Source organism: Sander lucioperca, chromosome 1, assembly GCF_008315115.2.
Source record: "Sander lucioperca isolate FBNREF2018 chromosome 1, SLUC_FBN_1.2, whole genome shotgun sequence".
Lineage (NCBI taxonomy): Eukaryota > Metazoa > Chordata > Actinopteri > Perciformes > Percidae > Sander > Sander lucioperca.
The window spans coordinates 9,233,537-9,254,969 of NC_050173.1; the positions used below are offsets into that span (position 1 = coordinate 9,233,537).

Consider the following 21,433-nt stretch of genomic DNA (forward strand, 5'->3'; position numbering starts at 1 on the left):
CACACAAAACCCATACCTTACATGATATGTTCACATGAAGAGGTAATGTGATGTCATATAAGTAGTTCATACATTAACAGCTACTATATACGAGATCAAATATCTGTTTTATTGCCAGAATGATATTCGCTGTTTAATACGTTTTCTCTTGCGATATAGCTTTGATAAACTTTAAGATAAAAAGAGCAAGAAAAAAAATATACATCATTTTGTAAAACTTGTCAAATTTGACAAATGTTTAAAGAATGAAAGAAAGAAGTTTTTAAATGCTAAACTGCTTTAAGTGTTAAAGAAAACATTCTAAAAAAGAAATCTTAACAAATCAGAAACGTTAATGTAAGTGCGTGACCTTAATACACACAATAACTTGTTTCTGAATGGCCAGTCAACCTGGAAATTATATCAGTAACCTGATATTTTTTTTTGCATTATTTGTTTTATACAAAACATTAAGATTACATTTATAATAAAATCACATAGATTCGATGTATCACTTTTCCAAGTAAGAAAATATAACCATGTTATACTTTAAACAATATGTTGTTGTTTTGGTGGTCCATGTAAAAGCCAGAAAACATTTTTCATGATATGTTAAATTATTGTTCACAGCATACTTCAAAGTATTTAGCATTTTGATATTGTCTGCATGTCCACAAAATCGACATTTACAGAAAAATGTCAAATACTGAGATTTTGTTTTGCAATGATTACTTTACAAATTGCATAATTATTTGAATACATAGACCATATTTCAAAATGTAAACACATAGAACACACATATATTTCTTGTTTAATGTACATGCAACATGTGAACTGAATATCCTTCATTGTTATTTGCTATAAATATTACAATTAATTTTCTTGGAGCTCTAAACTTGTCGTAGTTGACTTTAATCACAGCAGGTAGCTCAGGCCATACAGCAAATCAATTGTCTTTCAGTGTGACACATTATGACTCATGTTGGTGCCTAGATGCACATATTTGAAATATGCAGCATTTGGCATGTTATCGCTGGCAGACTGTGAGTATATGATTGATATGATATGTTTAATATGTCTGTTTGTTTATGTATGCATCAATCACCAAGGCAAATTCATCGTAAGTTTGACTTACTGTGGAAATAAACCTTTTTCTGAATCTGATTCTTCTGAAACACGTTTAACAAGTTGTGTGATCCTCATTTGTCTTGAAGTCTGGGCTTTTTGCATAAATGCCTATGCACACACTCTTGTATGATATTTCTTAGAGAGATTTTGTAATTTCTTGCTGTGTTTTGCCTCTTATTTGGACTTTACTGTTCACTTAGGTTTAATTCTTACACTTATATTTTTAGCTGCAAACAAAAGCTGGTTGATGTCCAAATCAAGCTTTTCAGCCAAGAAGGATCACTGTGAGCTTTAAAACAAACCAATATTTTTTTTAAACCGTGACATCTTTAGAAATGGCCCCTGGGATCACCTGACATGGCATACACAGCATGTGGTTGAGGGTCACAGGCTGTGTCAACATACCACTTTCCTTTCCATTGTTCTTTTCAGCAGCGCTGTCCAGTGGGTTCCTGTGCTTGTTCACCAGTTTATTCCAACTGTTGGGTTCTCGTTGTACTTTTCATTGGCATGGTGGACAGTTTGGGAAATTAACATTTGCTAAGTAGCACTAAGCATAAAATACAGCTGAGGTTGATTTACATTACATGTCATTTAGCTGATGCTTTTATCCAAAGTGACTTACAATTGCTATATATGTCAGAGGTCGCACACCTCCGGAGCAACCAGGGGTTAAGTGTCTTGCTCAGGGACACGTTGGTTGATGTATCGCCATGGGAATCGAACCCGGGTCACCCACACCAAAGGCATATGTCATATCCACTGCGCCATCACCACGCCTCTATTTAAGTTACTATTATAGCAAGATTTAAGTTTGGCTAGATGAAAAATTAGGGGATCACCAAAGTTATTACAATTCATCCTGAGACATTTCACTCAATACCACAAATGTCAACCTCAAGGTGATGCTAGAGGAAAAATCAGGGGTCAACAAATTCATTGGGATACATCCTTCAGGAACCATACATGTCTATACTAAATGTTGTGCCATTTCATCCAGTAGATGTGGAGATATTTCAGAGGATAAGTGAAAACTTTGATTTGCCGGTGGCATTGCAAGAAACGCCAGGGGATCATTAAAGTCAGTAGCATTCATTCTCTGGGAATAAGAAGTGTCTGTTCAAAGTTTAATGGCAATACATCCAACATTTTTGAGATATTTCAGTCTAGGCCAAGTGGTGAATCAACCAACTGACAGACTGACATTGTCATCCCTAGAGCCATGCTTCTAGCATGGCTAAAAAGTTGTCAAAATACTTTAAATATTCCATTAAACAGATTTGTGTTTTGACTTAGTGGGGCTACTCTTTTGTTACGATTAAGATCGCAGATGGTAGATGTTTTAGACTTCTGGACTGGAAATCTTGGCGCTAAAACAAACAAAGATTTAATAGAGACACAATAGGCAGTACCCAGTCATTTATATGCTTTCATAGGTGATTTGAAGCTACTTAATATGCAACCCATCAACACATTTGTATTGCTTTTTTACTATCATCAGTAATATGATTATTGGGTTCTCATCAACAACATTAATTGTTTTCACAGACACCGCACAGCCATTGCTACAGGACATACTTCTACAGTCTACTTTCATATCTAATTTCTTAGAAAACATCAGAAATTTGAGTCAATGACACACTCTTGTAGCATAATAATCAGCCCTTGAAATGTCTTTCATTCTTTTTTTTACCATGGTATGCTATGATTTGTGGAAACCACTGTCTGACATACAGTAATTTGGTCCAATAAAGAGAGAAGCTGTGATGGCATCATTGTGGGTATTGAAAACATTGAACAAAACCAAAAACAGTCAAGTATTTTGGTTAATGTTTGTTTCTTCATTGTCCATCCTTAAATCTCTTTGTAACCAGCTGGTGTAGTATTTACTTCATTCCTCTGCGGAGCATTTGATTTGCTGCAATGAGCATAACACTGATGATAAATGCAATGGCAAAGGCACAAATCAGGCTTTTACGCACACAAGTATGTTTTTCCTGTTGTGTTGGGCTTGCTGTGGAAAGATTTAGAAAAAAATATATATTAGCACATCTGAGTGTCTGAACAGAGCTTTAAAAATGTCTGAACAACATGTGAAATAAAATCTGTATGCGACATACTGTCAATGTCAACATGGGACTCCGGACTGTTCAGATGGCTCTCCTCAGTCATAATGATGTTCTCAATGTCTTTCATGGTGAGGTGGTCACGGAAAGTATCGTAAAGCAGTCTCTTAAGCTCATCCACAGTAAGCTTCTGCATGTCACACTGGGTACATAAAACACCAGGAAAAGTTTAATTAGCAGAGGAAAGACTTTGGTCTCAAAGCCCCTCAGTGACGCAAATAAGTTGTAGTACAATAATATACAGTGGTAGTACAGGGTAACTCCTGGTAAACTAATTTATTTGAATATGCAACTAAATGCAAGGATATGAAGATACTGCATGTGACGTACTGTAATTATCAGAATGGTGTAGTAGTCAAGGCCATTTGGAAATTTGTCATCAAAGAAGCACATAGAATATAATGCATAATAATAATAATAATAATTTCTGTTTAGTAATTTTAATTGAAATAGATGGCTCGGTAACACAACAACAACAGAAAAGCCAGAAGGGAAACTTACTCAAATGAAAGAGAAAGAGAATGGATTAATGGACACGGATAAAGGAAAAGTCATAGACTTGATCGATGATACTGATGACAACATATACCTTCCAAAACACTGAATCAAAGTCTGCTCCGTGGAACTTATCAGGCATTCCAGCAGCAGAGAGTTTAGGACCAAGCAATGTGACAAATTCATCAAAGCCAACTTGACCGTCACCTGATGAAATGGACAGAAATACAAACATGCCATTATATAACTCATATGTTTGATTATATGCAACAGCTTTTGAACTTGCTGATCCAGAGAGAGAGAGAGAAAGAAACGTACCGTCTATATCAAGTCTTTGGATGATAACCTCCAGCTCCACCTCATTGGGCATGTAGCCCAGTGAGCGCATGGCCGTCCCCAGCTCCTGCTTTGAGATGAAACCATTCCCATCTCGGTCAAATACTTTGAAAGCCTCACGTATCTCTGTTGGGAGAAGAAGGGCAGTAATTATATTAAGAGTGGAGAGGAAGGAGGTATAGCATGTTTATATGGATTATTCACATACAACTTCACAATGTGAGCAACAGCAGGCTGGCTCAGTTGAATATGTTGATTTAAATTATATGTGTACACGTTTAAATCAGTAGAAATATTTAAATATTTAGTGTTTGAAGAGTTGGAATTGCAAGAGTAAGAGTAAGAATGTAAAACTCATTTTCTCTTGTTACAAATACAGCAGAGGAGGAGGAATTAAAGGATAAATCTTGTGATATTTTTTATTTTTCTTATAGTCAATTATTCCCAATTTCTTTTTTCTGATCCTACTGACAAGTATTATCTGTATAGCAAAATCCTGATATACTGTAGCTTATTCCTTGTACTATAGAGCCCAATTGTTGTCCAAAAACGATTAAAAATGAATCAATTAGTTGTTCCTTTATTACAATGAAAATGGTGGTTTATTTTGAGTAAATCCACATACGTGGCCCTGCTGCTGTAAGTGCCTACTACGGCACCATTTTGGTCTTTAGAATGAACAAATGGACTTGGGGCTGAGAGTAAGAGACATGGCAGGGCAAGCTATTTAGCATTTATAAGCAGTATAGAAACATTAAATACAGGTCTATAACATGCTATCATAGTGATTATCAAGTGTTTATTAAGATTCAATGGTTGTAAGCAATTACAGCTTCAACTAGAAATACTTATTCTAATCATTATGTGTTTATACACCAGCCTCCACTTATGGGTGCTCACAGTAGGAGTTACAGTCACTGTCAAAAGTTCTGATCCACCAATCCTCATTAAAAGCAGGAACAGGTTCAATCGCTTCAGCACAATAGACAGAGAGAGAGAGAGAGAGAGAGAGAGACTGCATTTAAATGTTTCAGCACCATGGAGAGAGACAGAGAGACTGTAGTTGAATACCATGGAGCACCATGGAGAGAGACAGAGAGACTGTAGTTGAATATGTCAGCACCATGGAGAGAGACAGAGAGACTGTAGTTGAATATTTCAGCACCATGGAGACTATTTATATACTATACGTGCACAGTAGTATTTTCCTGAGTTGCAGTAAAATAGATAAATAGGATGAATAGATAAAGTGCGGCCCCTGTATATATTAAGATGTATTCTATTTTGTTGCCTGGCTTTGTTTGCTATAGATGTATACTAACAGGCACCTTCACAGCCTACACCTGTTAGCCACAGCACAATTGGGGGTGACAGAAGGCAGTGAGCAGGTTAATGTGTTTATCATTAACTACAATTTTTGGGAAATAATGCATTAACGTTGCCATTTGGCTCCTGTCCTCACCCTGCATTACAGTATTCTGTTTGAAGTGGTAAAAAAGAGCAATTGCACATCAAAGGCACAGAACCCCGGTGGCTCTTTTTAATGTAGATCCTCAAATATACAAGACTCTTCGATGCTTGCTCAGTAGTCACATGTCATTAGATGAAACAAGGCAACATGTAGGATATGAAATTATACCAACAGATAAATGACACAACGTACCGGTATACATGTACAATGCTAGCCTGATATATTATCAGCAGGAAAGGAAAAGTGTTGAGAACAACAAATAAATGAACATTGGAATTAACAATTAACAGTGGGACAGAGACACAGCCAAGTGCCTCTTCCAGGCACGGTAACCTACTGTATATAGGCTCAGTCAGTCTACATCATTAAACATTAACATAATAAAACATAGACTCATCTACAGTATATTCAGATATAACATGTACTTGTATACTGCTACTACCTGCTAATACCTTATTTGAACTGCATATGGATTAAAAGCATGTAATTATACTGACTCGTTCTACCACGGAGAAATTTGCATGCAAGTATGTGATTGGGAAAGCACCAGCTTTAATTTGCATTCAAGCCCACAAGTAGACAAGCACTGACCATCCATCTTGTGTACATGAATGACAGTTTACAAGTGATAGCCCACAGTGACAGACTATAGCCTAACTAGAAGAAACTGTTGCAAGAGGCATTTGATCTTTGGTACATTCATTGGGGTCCTTCTGAACAAGTATCACTGTCTGTAACAAACCTTGACATATCAGACACAACATATTTGTCTAAATTACAGCAGTGCTGCTTGAGTTTTGTTATCTTCCTTCAGCACCAACCTAGATTCAATGTCATGACCCCTGGCGCCAGTGACAAATAATTCATTCACTGAGCCAGCTGAGCAGCGGCTGGACTACTGATTGTGTCACACCATGAGGAGAGAATTGTTGTTTTTTTTTTAAATTACACACTAGGGACAAAAAAAAGAGTCTTAACGTCTCTGAAAAGGTAGGTCCATTACAATCTCATATTTAATTTATCATCTGTTTTTTTTTAAGTTCTTTTATACTGGAATAAATTACATTACATTACATTACATTTTAGACTCTTTTATCTAAAGTGACTTCCAATAAGTGCATTCAACCATTAAGGTACAAAATCAGAACAGCAAGAATCACGTAGAAGTACATTAGCTTCAAATAAGTCAACTACAAAGTGTAAGTGCATTTTTTTTTATAATGCAGAAGGTCAAAACACCATATGGTGCAACACATTTCTGATACAGTCTCAACACAAACTGATCATTATAAGCTTCACCAAGGTAATAATATTATATTAATTGTTTTGACATTATCATGTCCGACTTGTGCATGTCATAGTGGATATTAATAAATTATTTTAAAAGCATCATTATGCAGTATTTTGAGGACAACAACAATGCATTTTGCACATGCCTGCAAACTACAAGCATGAAACAGATGCATTTAGATATGCAGTAGACATAGTACGTACAGTACATACAAACGTACAAAGAGTATACACAAGATACTACAGAACCGCCACCATTGTTGTTTAAAAAAAGAAAACTGGTAAAGGTGAGATTTGGTAAAAACCCACCTTTACCAGTTTTCACAGACTCAGCTTTTGTTCGACTGTGAGTCCTTGATCAGAGTAACCTTGCACTGCTCTGTCTGCATCAGCTCGGTTATCTTAAGTCAGGGCCAGGCCATGGCTGTCCTTGTACTGGATGTAATCACAGGATTTTTTTTTTATTAATTCAGCATTCCCCCTGCAGCAGCAAGTAAACATGGTCTGTATGACCAAACCTTTTAGGGTTCATTCTGCTGATAGGAGGATAACAATTTCAGAGCTTTAACTGAAATACCAACTTGTTTAACACTATTAAGCAAATCATTAATATTTGTGTGAAGTAAGTTATTGTTCAAGTCAGTGACAATATATTGACTGATAAAATGTAATAAAATATTATCTGTGACTTACATCTTTTATGACCAATATATCAGAATGTTTTAGAGTGTCTGTAGTCTTTGAGATAGTGGCACGGACTGTAGCACTGAGTCAAACAAAATACGTCATCAGTGTTCAGAGTCAAGTCAAGGGTAAAACATGGTCATGGGTGTGTCCACAATGGCAAATCTGTCACAAATCAGATTCAACAAATAGAAAACTAATTATTTGGTATATGTGTTGTAGAGGTCACTGACATGAATATCAAAATCATAATAATAATCATACTGTGCAAAGATAACGAATATGACAAGTAAGATAATTTATTTGGTTTAGATATATTATATGAAGCTTGCAACATACTGTATTGTAATTGTTGGCTTCAGATGTAAAAACAATTCTATTTTCTTTAACAAAGTCAGTTTAATAAAGCTCTGATTTGTGGACATGACGTATGTAAATTAACAATAACAAAGCTACAGCTTTCCAGCTAAAGTATGTAACTGAAAAACTCAGGTCCTGTCAGATACAAATCTGATGAAGGCAGCATTATTTGTTGCACACTGGTTTTATGGATGGTCCAAACAAATGTGCATTGTGTCATTAGTGTGTAGCTGCCTTTTCTAAATCAGTCAGTAATCTCTTTTTCATTTCTGATAATGTGCATTCTTTACATCCTGGTGACAGGTGCTGCATCATCTTGAAAACAATTTCGGGGGGCTGCAGAAGAAATATTTGTTTTTGTTGCACAAGAATATATTTGACGCCCTTCAGTGTATCCTGGATTACCAATGTTGTAGGATTGGGTCAATTGAGGCCAAGAGTATAGAAACCAAATTACATAGAATGATATTACATTAAACCGCATTTTTGAGTTTACTGAAACAAAAGTGATATGAGCAATTCATCAAATGTTGCCATGCAAGAACAAAATGAAATATTGACTGACAATTTCATGGCAGGTGAGACCAACAGCTGCCAACAGAATCATTATGCTGATTGTTTCCTGGAGAGCAAACTGTCTTATTTATGTTTATTTATTCTGCAACGTAGAGCAGTTTGTTTTAGCTTATTTGACCTACTGTTTATCATCTGTCTTTCACTTATTTTTTAGCATGTGCTCCCCATCCTTCTCAGCTCACAGTTTACTTCTTGCCCCAATCCCAAACTTCCCCTGTAAGGACACTTGTACATTTAGGAGCCTATACTGTATACAATTTGTTTTGTAATAAGCTTGAATTTAAGTGTCCCATACATCAAAGAGCCACCTCTGCCAACACTGAGATCTAAACACAGGACTTAAAAGTCTGTTGACCTTCCAAGTGAGCTAAAACAGAACATGAGGAGCAACAGATCAGACTGACCTTTCTGACCGACCAACAGAGTGATTCATGCGGGTTGTTGGTGTAGCTAAAAACATCCATGGAAATAGTCCATAGTGAGGGCTAATGCCAAGAAGCTCACCGCTGAACTTTGGCAGTGTCTGTGCCACAGGTAGGAGCGGAAAGGCCATGGAAGCTCGCTCACCTAAATAATTGGGGAAATTTCAAATAATGGCTTTGAGCCAGATAAAGACATGTCATAGACCAACAAAGCATTAAGAGAAAGAAGATGTTTTGCATCACCTCTACTTTTATTTTTTATTTAAGTGGCCAAGCTGTAATTAAAATATGCCACAACAGGGGATACAAAGCAAACTACTTATTATGAATAGAAATATGTCACTGTGACTAAACTGAATACATGTGTGTACCTAATGGTGCATGTTAAAGTATCAAATGCATTTTGGTACATTATCACAGTTTGATGCCACAGTTGGTGTCCCTTACATTATTTCACTTGCTGAGAGGACTTCAGAGAGTTTCAAGACTGCAGACTGAATATCATGTTGTTCAGCCATTTGTTTTCCAATATCACAATTCGAATCAGTATCACAATGTTGCCAAGATTTCTAAACATACAGAGCTGTCCAGGCTCTGTGTATTTGCTGGTGGTCCCACTGTTTCAACTGAGACACGTGTAGCATTGACATGGCTAGCATTAGCTTGCTGCTAGTCCTACTATTTCTTATGTTATGTTTGCTTGGATACGTGACTTTTCTTTTTTGTTGAATTTCAAATTTCAAATAACAATATGAAATACATATCTCCGTTTCTTTTCAAAGTTTTAGCCATATTTCAAGAAAGGGCTCTCCTGGCTTTCTGCCTAATCGTTCATAAGCTGAAGTTTCTGTGAAACCGGACGTTTCTGTAAATTTGTCTGTATCATTCCTATGCATTGGAGAATATACTGGGGTGTGGGGTTCAGGGAAAACAGGTGTTGTCTTTTGAATGAGAAACCAAACAATGTAATCTCAAATAAAATCCTAAATTAAGTACGTTTTTACAGAAACCACAGTATTCAAGTCCAGGTGAGAAAATATCACTTGCCCTAATCAACATTCTCCGCTTAAAAGTAAAGATTGTGGGGTTTTGTGTTTTCCTTAAATGAAGGAAAAGGTTTTCTTATCAAAAGGCTATTTATTGAAGTAGTTACCAAAAACTGGTTAAAAGGAGGATAACATTATTCACTGAGAGATGAATTAGACTCTTTTCATTAAATAAGAGCCCCTCCCAGGTGGTTATCAATAATGACATGATTACACCCATGACTCCTTCACTCTGATAATGAAAGGCGAAAAACATGTGAATATACAAAAATAAAGAATGCTGTGCAGCTCAGAGAGCTCCATTCAGTAAATGTATACACATCATACAAATATCATCAGAGTAATGCAAACATACAAATAAATATTAAGGGCTGTGAAAATACCTCTAAATTGTGCAGCAACTGCTAAGAACATGATTTTCTTGAAGCAAAATTCAACTGATATTTCTGCCTGACTATGAACCCCAGAATACGTAAGATAAAATCTGACAATTAGGTAACTACTTGGAGTAGCTTCAAGTCTATGCTTAACTTGTATGGATGCTCTAGAACTAAATACTATACTGAATACCTCATTCATACACACCTTGATTGAATGCAACTGCACAAGCATCAGGCTTTTGCAAAATATCACAGTGGTGTCACACTGGATACACACAGTTCATACAATTTCAACTGATTCGGTGTAAACTGAATTAGTCAAAAATACAATATGATGAATCATGATACGACAAGACATGATTCACCATACCATCATTTGTTGCCCCTGTGGAGCGTTTTAACACGTATACATAGTAAAAAAGATAAATCACCCCATCATCACAGGTCCCACACTTTTACGTCTGTCTTTCTTTGCTACAGATTTACTGCATCTTCACATTATTACTTTTATAAACAACACACACAGTCACTGGAGACGGCGTGAAGACGTGCTGCAACAAGCCCTGCAGATAAAACAACTGCTGCTGTCAAAAGTATTAAATACTTCCACTACCTGCAACTCTTTGCAGGCTCAGTTGAAATTACATGACCTAATCTCTTTGGGAAAGTTGCAATTAGACAAATCAATTAGAGTTTGACTTCATTAACAGTTGCTGCTGTTTTGCATGACCAAATCAAATGACTTATTGTCAGTAGAGATTTTACTTCAACTGATCTCTTTTTCTACAAGATGGTATTGTCCGGCTTTATGTTGTTTTGTTTACTTCATCTGTAGCCTTTATATGCCTTCATAAAGCTGCTTCTCCTGGCCAGATCTCTCACACTTTTCATGATATAATAAATAATGATAAATAATGGTAAAGTTAAAAAAAGGAAACAGGCTGATGATTTGAAATTTGCTGTTATTTGCAGTGCAAGGTCTTGTTTACTGATGCTTTCTGTTAAGAATGTGTCCATATGTCCTACAGCGAGACGGAGAGGTGGCTGTTTGAGATTAAGACAGGCCCATCACATTTTGGCATCATGTGAACCCTTCAATTTACTGTGTTTGCTGCAGCCTCAAGTTGAATCTTTGTGGGTAACTTGATCTGCAGCTCTTCTTACCTCCCAGTTATATTGAAGGTTAATAGTAGAATAGATTTTATGTTTTTGTCCAAGTTAAGTTTTGATCAGTTAAGATTTGCTTTGTGTCAAAATGCTTCCCAACTCAGATGATGTAAATGATCGTTGTTACAGTGATGATCACACATTTGTCATTAAATACAAAGGAAGCCACATTTAAGCTGTGGCAAATACTTTGTACAACCGAGCATGTCAAGTCTGTAGCTTTTTAACCTTGTTGTTGGTTTGCTGTGAAAATATCAAAAAACTATCTTGCCTGACAAATAAAACTCTCTGTGTACAGTATACTTACAGTTATAGATCCCTGACATCTGTAATAAAGTAACACACACACACACACACACACACACACACACACACACACACACACACACACACACACATATAGTAAACATTGCAGCAAAAAACACAATTGTAAGCACAAAAGCAGACAGCTTTGCATACAAAGTGGAAGACAGTCTACACTCTGCTACAATGCCTAACGTCTGGGGGATTCTCCTGCTGACTGTGATCTATAAATACTGTTCACCTCCTCTGTCAGCGATGCACCGAGGAGTGATACAAACTCAAAGAGACCTCCAAGAGTGTAACTGCTGGGAAGTCATGACTGTTGAGCCATAAAACGAGAATCTCATCAGTTTCAACACACCAGGTGCAGCGTATGTGCAGTTTGTGTGCCAGTTTAAGTTTTGGTGTGTATCTTAGTAATTGTAATATTGACAAGTTAATTGATATAATTATTATATTGTCTTGTCATAAAATAGGGTTTGTTTTCATTTGTGAGTGTAATTATCAAAGGTTATGGAGAAATTTCAATGTATTTTAGTCAAAGTATCTTGGATGTATTCAGTTATCTCAGTCATTCACGTATAATGGGCTGAACTTGGCCCTGGACCTTGGTTTTAATATCGCGCTCATTAAATAGGGGCACACACTTGGCACAGCATAATGTTTATAGACATACACTTTTACAAAATTATGCTCAGTGAGTTTAACTCTCTCACATGGATGTGTTGAACATGAATAATATAGTGATCACTACTATGTCAATGGCATAAATAAGCAGCATTGGTGAAAAAATAGTAATTTCCTTCCAATGAGATATCCATAACAGAGAGACTACTTACGGTAACAACCAATGCCCAAGGTAAACCATTTATAAGATTGTATAATTACAGCTCAAACTAATCAGGTTTTGGATAAGAGGGTTAGGCTTCACATATATGCCCTGTTTTAGAAGAAGCAGTAATACAGTTGCTCACAGTAATGGTTTGAAGACACGTCAGGGTTTATGACAACTGCATGACACAAGGACAAGAAAAGGGCAGGAAGCCTTGCCACTGACCCTGCCCACCTAGCAACCATCTGTTCGAAAAACATTCCCTGCAAACCGCAGTTCCATTAAGAGCTGGGATTACTTAATCATCCTCCCTAAAGCTCGCCCAGTATAAACAATAGTGTCTCCAGTCAGTGCAATCGTTTGTAGTTGTCACTGTTAATGTATTTGCTATAAAGATTTCTCTCAATATTGCAGCAAATGTCCAATTTGGTTAATGGTAAATACAGTTAATATTGCAGATATGATTGTGATCCACATAAAATGTCATTAAAGATCACAAATGCGGGATTACAAAGATGTTCAGATAATCTCTATGCAGTCTTGAGCATGCAACTGGTATAGTTATCCATGCTTTATTGGTTAATTATAATCATTTAATTAAGTAACGTGTTTAAATGAAACCTGTAATTTACATTTGAATGATGTGTTACTGAAAACAGTAGTCTCGTATTGCCTGAACTATATTCACAGCGCTGTGTCAGCGCTGCATTATGGTCTGGCGACACCACCTATCTATTCTGGGAGAGGGCAAAACACGTTCTGGCTTGTTTGCATTTCTTTAAACCATTTACAACTTTCCTGGGCGATGCTAAGCCCCAATAGCGGGGATGGTGAGAGGGGAGCAACATGTGTCAGGCTTTTTTGCATGTTCATCCTTTGAGCCAGACTCCTGAAACAGCATCTAGTTGCCATTTGAGAAACTGCAGCTCAAGGCACGTCCACATTGGCTTCAGTATTAAACAGAGGTGGTCGCTGGTTGCTTAAACATCAGCGTGATTGATGATATTGTTAATGCCCTCAAGAAATATGTTTTGATAATGTAACATTGTCTTCTCTGATCTCAAGAGGTGAGAGATGTGTTTTTCTTTGCGGGAGCTCTCACCTTCCCTACCAGTTCATCATTGTTCACCCAATTGTTCAAGTGTGGCTAATTTACATGTAAGTCAACCTAATTGTAACTTGTCACCTGTTCCATGCAGATACAGTATCAAACACCTTCATCATAAAATATTTTGTGCATCTCATTATAATCTGTTTAGCATTCTCGTTCTTCACAGTTTTACCTGAAGGCGAAACTGAACTAAACTCTTTAATCTGTTTATCGAGGGCGGTGTGTGTCTGACATACGCTGTCTTTTTGCAATGTCCCTTTGTCCTTGTGTGTTGTGTTTGTCAGTGAGCACAACAATGGTAGTCAGCATGTCTCTGCAACAATGTCACCAAGAGAAATTCTTGTTGATTTAATCACAGAAGTCACAGAGGTTTGTGCTCACTTTTTATGTTTCATGGTCTCTACTTGCAAAATGTGTCTTTATTATTATCACTTTGTAATGTGAAAATGCTTATAAGAAGAGTAGATGTTATTATATTTGAACCATCACATTGGACAATGTGTAGGTGATACAGAATGATTTAGGTAAAAGTGAATATAAAACTACAATAGAGAGTAAAACCAAAATAATGTATTAAAGAAAACAGTAATTAACAACAGGGTATAGTGACCAGATAATAATAGACCTATATAAAATCTGTAATCTGAACTGCAGTCAGGATTAATGTCTGTGAATTATTCATCTCGTTGGTCTGGATTCCATGAAGTCAAAATGAAGACACGCCATTATTGTGCATATGTCTAGTGTTATTTGTGTAGTCATCTCCTAAAGCTTAATATATAGCAGTTCAGTGATGGGTTGTAATCTGTTTCTCTGATGAGCCAAAATTACACTGGGTGTAAATATATACCTTGCTAGGAAAAAGCTATTATCATAAATTGATTAGGGAGAGTAATTACATTAGTTGAGCAATTAGGGAACTTCTGCCCTGCAGTAATTAAAGATTTTGGGGATGAAACAATATTTATTGGCTGATTTGCAGAGCTCTGAGAAAAAGGGGAACAATTTTCACTCAGAAACACTGGTCCGCAGTGCTGTTCACAGACCTGCAACAGCAGCTCCCACGCTGTGTGTTAAGGTGAAGCAGTTGTAGTGTAAAGGGTAGTTGTCAGTAAGTGGGAGGTTGCTGATTCAGTCTGTCTGAGGATCTGTAATAGGAAGAGGTTTTTCTGAAACTCTCATACCTCCCTCAACAACTACAAGCAGACAAAAGGTAGAGCAATGTTTACCCTGGGCACTGCCGAGGTGTGAGGCCATATAAATGTAGCAGTGCATCATGTGCTTCCCTGGGTAAACACATTCACGGTTGAATGGGCCGTCTCGGTTCTGTTCTGAATATTTAATGGCTGTAAATGAGTAAACTACACTTTGAAAAGATTTCTCCATTAACTGAAAGCTGTATTGTCATTGACTTCACGGCTTTTCGTGCAACACACAACCCTCACATTTTACTGTTGCTCTAAATTCTTGCTTTTCCATGGCCAACCTGTAAATTACATTTATGTCATCATTGCAGTTAGTGGATTTTCAATGTAAAATGAGTGGCTCAAAGGAAGGGCAGGCTGCCACTTGTGGGCTCGGGCAACCTACAGACAGAAGAAAGGGAAATAGAATTCCCTTCGCATAAAAGACTTGGTGATTTCAAATCTGATCTGAGTTATCTCTTTATTGTAATCTGCCGGGCTTCACTCCAAATCACTGCCAGCTGTGCTTTCTCATTGTGAGGACCATTTGCCAAAACAAAACCTCCATTCTTAACAGCTATGCACTATGGTTACTATAGCAAGAATGAACATAATGCTCCAATGAATCTTTTGAATGGCCTAAGTACAACACTGTGCTATGGATGGTCGTTCTTATTAATTAATGACAGAATGCAATACATCAAACAAACTGGAAAGAGATGAGAGGATGCCATTTAAGACTCAAAATTAAACAATCTCCCATCTTATTAATGAGGCTTTAACTGTCATAGATTTCCTAGAAATGGTATTGTAATATGCATTTTATAGTTATAAGCCTGCCATTAATCACAGCCATTTTCTCTATTTCAGACTCCCCCTTTTTATGCAGATTTCAAGCCTTGTCTCCTGAAGTCTTGTCTCTTGGCTTAAGAACAAATGACTGAATGAGAACAACATCCGGTGCAATAAAGTCTCATAGGTGTTATGGATATAGCCAGCAGGTATGGCATTGTGTATAAAGATGTAATTTACTCACATGTTTATGACAATGTCCATGTATGGAGAACTTGGCATGTGTGGTGCACTAAAAATCGTGAGGATTATTAGCTATTTAGTGTAATTATTAGAGGATGATGTAACATTTTGAATTGATGTACAAATGACAATTGTGTCGTTTTTTCCAAAAATCAGAAGCAGCAACATGCAGAAAAAGATGACAGAAACAGAGATAAATATGTCAACATACAGTTTGTCTATGTATCCCAGATTGTGTGGGACATTTAAACCCTAAAGGTAATGATGAACATCTGTACTACTGAACCTTTTTTTTTTTTTAACCAGAAGAAAGTGTCCAGTCAGATTTGTGAATCAGAAAAAGAAGCGCTTACCGGCTGGAGCTCTCCAGGGTGCTGAACTAGTTTGTCAGGTGGACATTGCATTTAGATGTTAACAACTCTTTAACATTACATTAAGAACATGCAACCACAATCCAACCGACTAAACAAACAAGACTCACCTTCAACCTCATCCTCGGGCAGGATAACAGGGGTCCGGTAGGACAGGACATCTGGAATAGTGCAAAGTCCCTTGTACATGAACCTGGTGGTCACAGCACGCACTGGCATTTCTGCGAGGGAAAACCAACTGTGTCGCGATCTTCATATATCTTAGCTTTCCGGAGATTCAAGACAGACCATTTGCTACTGTTCTTGATAAACAAATAAAACAGTAACCCCCCTCCCCTTTTTCAAAGTTCAACGCTCGTCTTTTTTATATTCTCAATAATAATAATATGAACACAATCACGTTGCGTTCGGCTGCGTGTTTAACCAAGAATTGAGCTTGTAAATCGCCTTTGGTTTAAATACATAGCCTGTAGCAGATTACTGTAAGCAAGGATATAGGGCATGCCATTTCATAGAAAATGACACATACAAATTATACTTCATAGACTGATGACTATTCAGATATTGATTAGCTATTATTATAACTGACGCAATCAAAGATATAAAAATGCTACTTTGTAATTCTTCTATCCACGTATATATCCTGCATTATAAAAGAAAATAAGATGATAAATTCACTTTACAAATATTTGTACTTAATCGACCTTTTCGCTATATTGGTTTCACTGATTTCTACAGCGCCTCTTGTTCTTCTAAACTGTTTATTCATGACATAATCTGCCTCACTTTTCTTCCCCGTTTCGGCATCTTCTTAAAAAAAAACGAATCGATATTACGATCTAAACGGCAGCGCTTACGAGCTGATACTATCCGATAAACGAGGTAGGCTACAAACTAGATCTTATTATTTCCTGGAGAGCGAGTCAAGGGAATCCTGGGTGACCCCCTTCTCGTCTGATACAGACACGCTGAATGAGGCAGTGATCCTCTCTCTCTCTCCAACTGTCTGCTCCAGCCTCATTTGGGCTCTCACAAAGCAGCGCGCGCGCGCACACACACACACACACACACACACACACACACACACACACACACACACACACACACACACACACACACACACACACACACACACACACACACACCATACTGCTGCTGCCTCTGTCACAGCGGAGTCGATTGACCGTTTCCAAACTAATATGATTATCTTCCTTTTCTGCACTCAACCAGTCTGTATGATACATTTTGACACAACTCAAAATGCGTTTGGACAAATATAAAAGCTTGCATGCTTAACAGATTAAAAATAAGAAGTATTGCAACAAGTGAGGCTCTTGAGCTTTTTGCCACTATGGGGCGCTTCAAGTAAAAGAGCAGCACTTGCCCCTCCCTCATTACCACCACTGAGGTGCCCTTGAGCAAGGCCCTTACCCCAGCTGCTCAGTGTCCAGCAGATTAGATTGTGGTTGCACTGGGCAGCTTCCAGGTATGAATGTGTAACTGTGAATGTGATCAAGCCATTCCTGCAAAAGAGAGGCTTCCTTTCAATGAACCTTCCCTGAATATATGAAGGTAAATAATAATAATAATAATAATAATAATAATAATAATAATAATAATAATAATAATAATAATAATAATAATATTTGCACTCTTTGTATCTGCACTGTGCAGCAATTTTCCTTGGAATAAATAAAGTTGTATCTTATCTTATCTTGTCTTGCGTAAATATGAAGCTACAGCCAGATGGGTATAGCTTAGCATGGACTGAATGTAGGGGGAAAGGTAACCAAATACGCCTGCATCGCTACAGCTCACTTATTCCCCCTGGAGTCTTCGCTGGTTTCCTGGTAACCTCACAGTAGCGCCAAGTCACTGCTCCCAGTAAAGAAATAATCCAGCACATTATCCACCGTGAAACCCCAATTTGTTCCTTTACGCTCACGTTTTTGTACAGATTAAACAAATAAGATATAATGTGTTAATTAGTGACCTTTCGAGTTGCTGGTAGGTGGATTTGGACAGAGCCAGGCTAGCTGTATCCCTAAGTCTTTATGCTAAACTAAGATAATCGTCTGCTGGCTGTAGCTTCATATTTATAGTACAGACATGACTGTGGTATCTATCTTCTGAACTAACTCTCAGCAAGAAGGAATATGGTTATGTTTCCCAAAATGTCAAACTATTTACATTTAAATCACAAACTTGGAGCTTAACAGTCTAAAATAAATTAAAAGTAAAGTAAGTTACAAAATTACATTTACTGACCGCAGCAAATCCAACTCAAAGCAAAGTACCTTTTTACTCACTTATCAAAGCACGTTGACCTTATATTAACATATTTGCAAATACTTTTTTTTGAAGAATCTTGTGAAGGCCAAATATTTATGGGGATACCCCCCTTACATATTATTTAAAAACTGACAATGGATTAAAGGAAAATCTAGTTTCTGGAAATGAGCAAATCCACAGAGAGAGTTACAGGCAGAACACATATTTATTCATTTCAACCCAGAAGCACACACCCTTACTTTTTGTTTGGAAGCAGCTGTATGAATCACTGAAATGTGAGGAATGTTTTGTGCAAGCAAACCCTCAGAAAACACATTACCGGTTGAGAATGCCTATATTTTGAATGACGATGCCCTATGTTACTATCTTTCCACCCTGGTTCACACCAGATAAGTGCGGTGCATGCTGAGAGAGCCGCATGTGGTTCCACTGGTTGGTTCTTCAAGGGTTTACAGGACTGACAGGTCTATTCCCGTCTGAATGTGAAGGGATTGTCTCTGTCTGCTGCACCTGAGCCTCCTGCTGGCTCTGTATTCACACAAGAAGAAGTCAAAAACTGAATAACAGGCTTTGTTTTTCTCTCACATCCTACACACCATGATAGGTATGTGATGGCTCATACTCTGAGACTCTGAGACTTTAATCTTTCACAGTCTTTAAACTGTGTACATACATGGTGAATAGTAGCACAGATATCCAGTGATGTTCCAGCAATATTTGCTGTTCGTAAAAAGATGTTGATTTCATTTTGTTTTTAAATGTCCTAATGTAGTTTGTCTTATGTAAAGCTTATGTTTGCAGCATATTTCAAACACAATGACACTATTACCAACAAAGAAACTGCATTCATGGGTATTTAATCTTTAATTTTTACATGATTATACAACACATGAAACCATAACATTGTAAAAAACATCACATCACTCAAAATATCATTAAAACCAACATTAACATAAACATAAAGTAAAATGATTCAAAACCAATGTATAGGTAATTCTTCTGAGGATAACCTTTATTAAAAGTATACAAATTAAAACAAAAACAGCTGAACCAAGATGTTTCTTATTCTCTGGAGAAGCCGGGAAAGCTTCTTTGAGCAGTTCAGTCACTCCCAAACTCCTCACACATGAGACAGGAGTGTGAGAGTCACCTGTGTATTGCAATTGATTGCCATGCAATTGCAACTATACGTAGAAAGCTAACATATGCCTGCTAGGATGAAAATGGGAGACACGGTCATTCAGAGAATAGTCCCGGCCTGAGGGCTGACATTGGTGGAGAGCCCCGCAGTCTCCTTTAGGGAGGACTGAGGATTGTCTACAGAGGCAAAAGACCTGACAGCAGGGAGGGAAAAGACATCAAAACCACAGCTGCTGACATCCAGGAAGTCATGATGGAAATATTCAGCACTGGATGGAGGAGCGGGTGTGGGAAAAGTTGGAGAAGGACTTTCGGTCGGCACCAAGGTGCTTCTGGAAAACCGTTCACCACCTCAGGAGGGGGAAGCGGGGAACCATCCAAGCTGTGTACAGTAAGGATGGGACGCTGCTGACCCAAACTGAGGAGGTAATAGGGCGATGGAAGGAGCACTTTGAGGAACTCCTAAATCCGACTAATACGCCCTCTATGGTAGAGGCAGAGCTGGAGGATGATGGGGGATTGTCGTCAATTTCCCTGGTGGAAGTTGCTGAGGTAGTTAAACAACTCCACAGTGGCAAAGCCCCAGGGATTGATGAGATCCGTCCAGAAATGCTTAAAGCTCTGGGTGTGGAGGGGTTGTCTTGGTTGACACGCCTCGTCAACATTGCGTGGAAGTCTGGGACGGTGCCTAAGGAGTGGCAGACCGGGGTGGTGGTTCCCCTTTTCAAAAAGGGGGACCAGAGGGTGTGTGCCAATTATAGGGGTATCACACTTCTCAGCCTCCCTGGTAAAGTCTTCTTCAAGGTGCTGGAAAGGAGGGTTCGGTCGATAGTCGAACCTCAGGTTGAAGAGGAACAATGCGGATTCCGTCCTGGTCGTGGAACAACAGACCAGATCTTTACTCTCGCAAGGATCCTGGAGGGAGCCTGGGAGTATGCCCAACCGGTCTACATGTGCTTTGTGGATCTGGAGAAGGCCTATGACCGGGTCCCCCGGGAGATACTGTGGGAGGTGCTGCGGGAGTATTGGGTGAGGGGGTCCCTTCTCAGGGCCATCCAATCTCTGTACAACCAAAGCAAGAGCTGTGTCCGGGTTCTCGGCAGTAAGTCGGACTCGTTTCAGGTGAGAGTTGGCCTCCGCCAGGGCTGCGATTTGTCACCAATCCTGTTTGTAGTATTTATGGACAGGATATTGAGGCGTAGTCGGGGTGGAGAGGGGTTGCAGTTCGGTGGGCTGGGGATCTCATCGCTGCTTTTTGCAGATGATGTGGTCCTGATGGCATCATCGGGCTGTGACCTTCAGCACTCACTGAATCGGTTTGCAGCCGAGTGTGAAGCGGCTGGAATGAGGATCAGCACCTCTAAATCGGAGGCCATGGTTCTCAGCAGGAAACCGATGGAGTGCCTTCTCCAGGTAGGGAATGAGTCCTTACCCCAAGTGAAGGAGTTCAAGTACCTTGGAGTCTTGTTCGCAAGTGAGGGAACAATGGAGCGGGAGATTGGTCGGAGAATCGGCGCAGCGGGTGCGGTATTACATTCAATTTATCGCACCGTTGTGACGAAAAGAGAGCTGAGCCAGAAGGCAAAGATCTCGATCTACCGGTCAGTTTTCGTTCCTACCCTCACCTATGGTCATGAAGGTTGGGTCATGACCGAAAGAACGAGATCCAGGGTACAAGCGGCCGAAATGGGTTTCCTCAGGAGGG

At 38.4% G+C, this 21,433-nt stretch overlaps 1 protein-coding gene across 1 annotated transcript; it reads right to left on the reverse strand.

Moving 5' to 3' along the window:
- Window positions 1–1,918: 1,918 nt before the first annotated feature.
- Window positions 1,919–17,273, reverse strand: cabp7b (calcium binding protein 7b). Its single transcript, XM_031278157.2, has 5 exons — window positions 16,407–17,273; window positions 4,047–4,190; window positions 3,823–3,935; window positions 3,228–3,375; window positions 1,919–3,121 (listed from the first exon to the last, which is right to left on the reverse strand). Exons 1-5 carry the CDS (start codon window positions 16,513–16,515, stop codon window positions 2,994–2,996), a joined length of 642 nt encoding a protein of 213 aa, XP_031134017.1. The 5' UTR covers window positions 16,516–17,273; the 3' UTR covers window positions 1,919–2,993.
- Between the last annotated feature and the right edge of the window lie 4,160 nt (window positions 17,274–21,433).

Excerpts from the sequence above, each read along its gene's own strand:
- cabp7b (XM_031278157.2), bottom strand. The coding sequence starts at position 16,515 with ATGCCAGTGCGTGCTGTGACCACCAGGTTCATGTACAAGGGACTTTGC. Across the intron at positions 3,376-3,822 it reads TTGATTCAGTGTTTTGGAAG|TGTGACATGCAGAAGCTTAC; the intron begins GTATATGTTGTC and ends TTATGTACCCAG. Across the intron at positions 3,122-3,227 it reads GTCCCATGTTGACATTGACA|CAAGCCCAACACAACAGGAA; the intron begins GTATGTCGCATA and ends ATCTTTCCACAG.